This window comes from Opisthorchis viverrini, assembly GCF_000715545.1.
Source record: "Opisthorchis viverrini unplaced genomic scaffold opera_v5_502, whole genome shotgun sequence".
In the NCBI taxonomy this organism is placed as follows: domain Eukaryota; kingdom Metazoa; phylum Platyhelminthes; class Trematoda; order Opisthorchiida; family Opisthorchiidae; genus Opisthorchis; species Opisthorchis viverrini.
This window is the reverse complement of record NW_008752166.1, coordinates 201903-209411: the sequence shown is the minus strand read 5'-3', so window position 1 is coordinate 209411 and position 7509 is coordinate 201903. Positions and strand designations below refer to the sequence as shown.

The 7509-nt window shown below is 45.4% G+C and overlaps 1 protein-coding gene across 1 annotated transcript in view; it reads right to left on the bottom strand.

Annotated features, from left to right (window-relative positions):
- T265_11479 (hypothetical protein) overlaps positions 1-6968 on the bottom strand; it is a gene marked incomplete at both ends in the record, with an annotated part of 29639 nt that extends 22671 nt beyond the window's left edge. Inside the window, 3 exons of the mRNA XM_009178146.1 lie at positions 2941-3180; positions 6678-6821; positions 6924-6968. Of these exons, the coding sequence (XP_009176410.1) occupies positions 2941-3180; positions 6678-6821; positions 6924-6968 (429 nt within the window). The remainder of the gene's footprint in view (positions 1-2940; positions 3181-6677; positions 6822-6923) is intronic.
- Positions 6969-7509: the final 541 nt, after the last annotated feature.

Sequence of the window (7509 nt, the reverse complement as noted above, 5' to 3'; positions counted from 1 at the left end):
GGATAAACTCACGGCTGCCCAGGTCGAAAAAGAGGTTTGTTTGAGGTGCCCCACCTTGAGCCTTTGACTTGAAAGCTTGACCCAGAAATCCCTGGAAGAAGGGTTTTTCATAAAGGAAACTGCTGAGTAGTTTCCTTCATAAAAACACAAAGCGATATCTCAAATACCGTACTATCTGAAACATGAGGCGGTCCTTGTGCAGCATATTCAGTTGAAGAATATCACAAGCGAGAGCATCAGTTGCGTCTCTTGGGAAAACTAGATTGATATGCAAATGAGTGTACTTATCGAATGGAGGGTTTTGTTCCTGGGCTATAGCCTCTGACTCAACCATCTAACCCAAGACGCAGCAAGCGCTAGTGTTTTCCTGGGGGACCCTGCTCGGAAACAGTGAATCAACATTCTGGCCCGGTCGGCTGCGGGAGTCTTGCCTAGACCAATGGGCATGGAGTAAGACATAACTGTTTCACTTCTAGTGCGACGGTACACAGCAGGTGCTCTCTGAGCAACATCAGAATCTTTGGTTTTAACAATATTTTTGTCGTAGTGAATAATGCGTCGGCGCCGACGGACCACCGAGGTGCAAATTTTAGAATGGATCTTTCGTAAATCACCCTTTCTGAAATATGGACATGATGGGCGCTTTGAAGAAACATTTTCGCCCAGCTGTAGCACCCTTTCGGTGCCTATCTGCCATGCCACATGGAGGCACGAGGGCTGGGATACTGTCAGGTCGCCCAGGCCTAGACAGGAGAAGTCAAGTGACAGAGGTCGGGTTCGAACCACGGACCTTCCGGTCAGTTAAATTCGCGCTCTAACCACTTGGTCTATCTTACTACCTTCACACTCTTAATGGGGACGAAAGTGTGACTTTGCCCAAAGACAGCCTCCTATCATGACTACCATTAAGCGAATGTGCTGTCGTTTGGCCCCCTGATGTGGCTGAAACTTGGAGAACGAATTTCCAGCCCGTTTGACCCACGGGACCATTAATCTCATTTGTTTGAGGATCACTATAAAAGAAACCCGACTGAGAATCAGCTGTCTATCCTATAAATACCGAGGTAATATGCCAATGAGTTTATCTGACTACAAATTTTATTATCCAGAAAAATTTAAGTGGGAATTATAAAGCAGACAGGTGGCTAGAGCTAGGTTCACAAGAATGTCCGAGGTGTCAAACGTCCAGTCACACTTGTCGGAGAGAAAACAAGTAACAGGAACGCCACTGGGATCGGTCGGTAGACTGAAAGGTGGACAGAACGACGAACACCCAGATTCTTACCTGTCGACTTCCTAGGTTTTTCAAGTAAGCTTGTCCACCTTGTTGTCCGCACCAGTTTTCGAGACGAAACTAACAGAATTATTTTGCCATAAATAAACAGACACCGAGAAACATGCGATCGAGACATTGTTTAGAGTTAGTAAAGTGAACTGAGACGAACTGGTCCGTCCTGGGGGACCTTAGGCTACATGTCAGTATGTTTTGCTTGGAGTTAACGGCACTCAGTCTTTTCAGTACATTCCAACACGTTTTGTTTACGCGATAGCGAAAGTGCGAGGTGAAGTGAAGTACAGACAAGAATGAGCATGGGCTGTCGAACGTCCCTGAAAACCGAACCGGCCAAAAAGCCGTACAAAGCAGGCGAGCGGGGAGCAGGTAAATAGATGAGCCAAACAAGGAACAAAAAATCCAAGCTAGATTCCAAAATTTTCTTGCAAACCAACTTTTTAAGAGTATCCACGAAACGAAGCAAACGTTCCCTAGAATACATATCATTCCTACAAGGAATGCTTGGTTTTAGAAAATCTCTTTTGACCAAGAGGCAGGCAGTGTATTTAGCACGCAGATCACAGTCTGAGGTCAAGGGGTAGTGATTACCCTCAACGGATTATCGGATAAAGGGAAATGGAAAATCATTCTCAGTACAAAACATGCAAGTAAGGACAACATCGCAGTTGGTGGCAAACGCACAGCTCCGTGTGTATTCGAATAGCGCCAAGTTTGTTCTGCGACGGACACTACTGTGGTTGGGACACGTCCTCCGAAAACAAAACTCTGAACTGCCCTGACTCCCCCTATCACCACTTCCCCATCCAGAATGGTGGTGTTGCACTCAAGGCAACTCAACTCGACGATTTTAATATCGACGTTGAGCTAGTCTGTAGGTGATCTATGGGGTCGAGCAATCGAACAAAAACCAGACAGCAATGAGCTGATATTTGGATGAACCGTATTTGATGGGCAGAAGTTATCCGGGAGCAGTGGTCTGCAGGAGAAAGTCGCCGTAGAGTCACAGTAAAGTAACTAGTAAATTTCATTTTACTGCGTCTTGAAGGAACTAGAACAAATCGAACCTAATAAGGAAGTTTCGAAAATTCCAAGTTTCGGTTCATATGCATTTAAAAAAACATTAGGTTATAGATGGGATGAAAGAAAATAAATGCCACTGTCCGCCTGGGCGTGAAGAAAAAGGGACCATCAGACTCCACGCTGGCGACCGTTAGTGTTATCGAATAGAAAGTATGCGACGAATCATTCGGTGTTCTTTGAGTGTGGTGTTTGATCACACCACACAGTGTTTCCTGAATTACATTTCACGCTGGCCCTAGTCACCCGGAACTATCCCAACGTTGTCAATGGTGAAGCTGATTTCAACATGTTGAAATGCAATCAGAAAGCTTTAGATCCCCCCAAGTGTGATGACGAAAAGCACCATGCAAATCCCTGCCTACTTGTGAAAACATGGCCTGTGTTTGTAACCGGGGTAGACATCCACAGCTTTTGGACAACTGTGAGTGAAGATGATTGCCGACAAAAAGTTTACAACAATGCCTGGGGACTTGGAAAATGGACTGAGAACTAAGATTAGCCGGATTGACTTCCGTGAGCAAAAAACGGAGGGAAAGCAGACGTGCGCACTAGTACAATCAACATACCTCTACCAGTGTGATGACTGGGATGAAAATTGGAGGTGGGCGGCAGTCGTAAGCTTCCACATAGTTGTCAACATCCGCTTCACCCCAGTTATATGTATCCGGTGAATCAATACCAGATTTGACCATCACATCCTGTTGATGACGCCGACCGGCAGCCGGATCGATTGCTAGAACAGCTCGATTGAGAACACGAGCACGAATGCGTAGGCGTTTCCACACACCCTCATCCTCAGACATAATCTGGAAAGTGGTTTGTGAAACAGTCATGTGGAGTGGCACGGTAATTACTTTCATGTCGGTAAAAATCATCACAGACAGTAAAATTGGTGTCGATACTGGTGCTTCACGGCTGTACAACTACAAAGGAAGCCTAAAGTACAAAGTAAAAATAAGAGAAAAGAGAGGATGAGGTTCCATTGAGGTGTCTACATCACCAAGCACTCAGACCATACGGTAAGAAACTAAGAGCACCAACGTCACTAATGTCGACTAGCCAGCATTTCTTGCAAGTGGTCCAGCCATGTGCAGGAGGGGGGTACAGAGAGCCCATCCTGGAAGGCAGACGGATATGTGGTTTGATCAGCAACATTGTAAATGCACTAGACTAGGAATGCCACGTAGAAGGGGTACCTTTGGTGCAGTAACTCACCAAGGTGGAAAAAAGCCATGAGACGGATGGTTGCCTCTAAATCTACTACCAGCGCAGGTTCACACCTTTTACACAAAAGTAACTGCCAAATTCAACATTGCAGTGAAAACCGCCGAAAAATAAGGGCCAAGGTCAATGATCTAGGATACCTGATCTATTGTCGAATTCCTCCTACGGAATCTCAGGAATGGCCTGACTTCCCACTGCAGAACTGGACCGCTCACTCCTCCCTCTAGCTCTTGAAATGCCGAGTTAATGAGCGTATCTCCAAAGTATCAGAAGCGTATCTCCAAGGTATCAGAGATTTATAAAATTCCTATTGTATTTTTTCACAAACACATACACAAAGAACCAAAGTATGGCCATATACTTCAAGCCATTCAGGACAAGTTCAGATATTCCATATTTCACTCTCCGGATATCTAACGGCCCCAAGACAATCCACCGTGCTATTTGTGAAGTGGGAATTACCGCCAGTCCCGAAATTAAAAGCATCTTTTTTTCGAGAAATACACTCATTTGCAAGTCAATTTGGTTTTCACGTTCATGTTTTTCGTTTATGATGTCCTCCAACTGAATGTGGTGCACACAGACCGCCTCATGACTCAGTTGGAAGGATATTCGAGATACCGCAGTATATTTTCATAAAGGAAACTACTCAGGTTGCTGAGTTGCAAAAGAGTGTATTTATCGAAAACAGTCCAATTTGGGTTTAAGTAGAACATAAGGTTGACGGAAACTCCCCAAGAAGGGCGAAACCGGTCGTGGGCTGTCGAAGAGTCTTCCGCAACCTTGTGAGTAGTTTCCTTTATTAAAAGCACCTTATTATAAGGCATTTCAGTAAACAATCGCTTTGCGCTGTAGGGTTATCTCAATCGAATGACATCAACATAACTGTGGACGATGTTTGTTTATCGTACCAGTACATGCCTAGACTGTTGCTATTCCAAAGCTGAGAAATGTCGGCTCTACCAAGGTCTGCCAAGATTGCGTCGGTTAGAATGGTATACTGATATCCTGGCATTGATATGAGAGCCCAGAAGAAGCACAGTTGAGAGATAGATTCGGGAGTTTATGCTCACCGTACAGGTAACCGGGAGCTGTGTGACGCCGTGTTGAACGTCGCCCCCTACTGGATGGCGAGTGGAAAACAGCGTAAGAAGCTAAGCCAACAGCCTACAACACTGTCCGCCAAAACCATCCAACTCAACCAAACGACTATTGGCTGTCGTCAAGACCACTAACCCTTATTGATGCCAGATAGGTCATACGAACAACCGACAAGAGCGATGACGCATGGAGATCCCTAAAACACTGGATAATCAATGGCATAGAGAACGATAGAGAGCATAAATTGATTGCGAAAGTCAGGGGATTGAAGGCAACCCGACCTTCCATCAGGTGGCATGGTAGCTAATCACCGAAGGGGTGCCAAAGCCGAACGATGCGATGCATTGAGGGATTGAAGGCTGTTGCCGCTACAAACAGCCGCGCTCTGTTTCATGTGATTCAGTCAGCTGGCCTCAAAAAAGTGCGTGATGGCGAGGATGCAACAGCAATTCGTCGGCAGCACTGCCATCTAGAAGAGTTGGCTGAGCACCTCGAGGAACAACAAATTGATTTTCTCTAACATGCTCTGGAATGACTTGGTGAACCCGGTGTTCACAAGTCACTCATTGGTAAGAGATTTAGCAGGAGACATTGATATTCCAAAGCAACAAGGTACACATTGCGCACTTTCCTAAGGTAAAGTTTTGCCTAGCAACCCTACTAAAACTACCTGGGATGAAAACACAATTGATGAAATCAGACGGTTCAGCGGTAAGTCCAACTCGCGAAAATGGCTGCATCAGCCTGGTAGTTGTAGAAACTAGGATATTCTGCTGCATCGGTTTGCACAGATTGGCAGATTAACCGGAGAGACAAGTTCGCTTTGATCGATACACCGACCATATTTTTAACTTAAGGCAAATTCCCGAACAGTCCTACTCGAGTGCTGTCGACCAGGAAGAATACATGTCGAGCGTCAAGCGATTTTAGGGTTGCTCGGGATGCAGTACTTGTATCTAATCGGTTGCGCCATTCCGCAAGCGGTGTCCATAAACAAACAACCACTGAACGATAGCCCTTTCAGCACGATGGCTTAAGATAACGACACCTAAAGCGGAATCAACCCTAGAAAAATAAGAGGTGCGCAAGCGTAAGCACGGGAACACTATTGCGAAGATCATTTCAATTACCGCACTTCGCGTTTAATCCTCGTTTCCAGAAGATAACATACTAATACAGATCGAGGTTGGCGTACATGCAAGGGCAGTCCGTTTCACAGTGCGAACGCTAAGAGCTGCCAGATAAACTGAACATCAACATTTGAGGAGTGAGTTCGAAGTGCCTAAGGCGGTCGTGACTGAGTTACCTTGGATGCAGTCGCTAACAGCGATTGGCGGCGAAGGAATGCCCTCAGGGAGGGGCCCACGGAAATTAGGCTAGAAAAGGATTGGGAACGACTGCGTGGAACAGCAAGAAGGGGGCACCAGCCGCGGCCTGTTTTCATTAACCCTTGGACTATGAAGCAGGTATACCGACCCACCTAATGGTACCAAACTACGGCCAATGTTGCGTTTGAATACTTATGAAGTACAGTTCATGATCGTGAGCTAGGACACTGCCAGAGCTCTCACATATGACGGCATGATACTCAAAGTCACCAACCAAAGCCTCTGGTTCAAAAGCAAAACGGCAAGGCTACGAGGACTTGCATAAAACCGTAAGAGTAGTCTATATCTTAAGGCTGAAGTCGCCGAAGTACGGAAGACTCTTTTAGCTATACATCTACCCATTGGCCAACTTTGTATGATGCTCTGTTAGTGTCACATACTCACCAGTGTAACTCAATGTGTGTGCACAAGATGTCACACCATGATAGGGTCGCACATCTTCGAAACGCTTAGTACTATATAAGTGGGGCAATTTCTTGTTCAACATTTTCTTAGGTCGTAATGATAGCGTCAGCAAGATATCACGATCTGAATCAAAACCGGCATACAACAAATTGATAAATTCCAAAATCCTAACCATAATAACGTACCTGGCGAACGAACTCATCGTACGCAATCCGCTGATTGCCATCTTTATCTGCTGCTTTTACTAGTACACTAATCTGTCGTTCTGGAAGATCAGAGTCTGCCAACAAGCTCTTCAGTTCTGCAAGTGGTATTCCGTCCGCATCATACTGAACATTCAATTAAGAAGGAATACATGAGGGAACGTACCTCGTCGAAGGCTGGCTTGAAGTTCTAAGAGCAACTATATGCATGTTTGAAAGCAGTCTTACCTTGTCCAAATGTCTCCTCAGAGTATCCCTCCGGACGACTGACATCTATCCGGAGCAGACTAAATACGGAACTGCCGGCGAGTAATTTGCTAACCATTGATGAGCTTAAACAAACAGGTTGCCACTGCAAGTTTAGAATTTTATATCGAGCAAAAAGGCGGGTAAGCAATAGTTGTCCAGTTTTTTGCATCCAAGACCCTCGGAAACTCCGTAGTACTGCGGCAAAAAGTAAAGCAAATGATCGTCTTCTTTCTTTGTCACTTGGGCGGGATCCTTTGTGGCTGAGACGTGTTAGGTTTGTGGCGATTTGTACCTTTATTTTGCTTCCATTATAACACTTGCATAATCGTTTTTTGTTTGAATGCGAAAAACTACAAAAAACGCGCAGTACAAACGTGGTCACGTGCTTCGACTCTCTCCTCTGATTTCGCTCGCGCTCGCAGCGGTCATTCGCGAGTCTCATCCGCTAACTCTGGTATCAAAACATTTCAGACATCTTCGGAATCTGTCATATGTGGAGACTGTTCAGAAGAAGACCCCTGGACCAACATAAGTGAATTATTGTTTATTCGCTGACCTGGGCCAA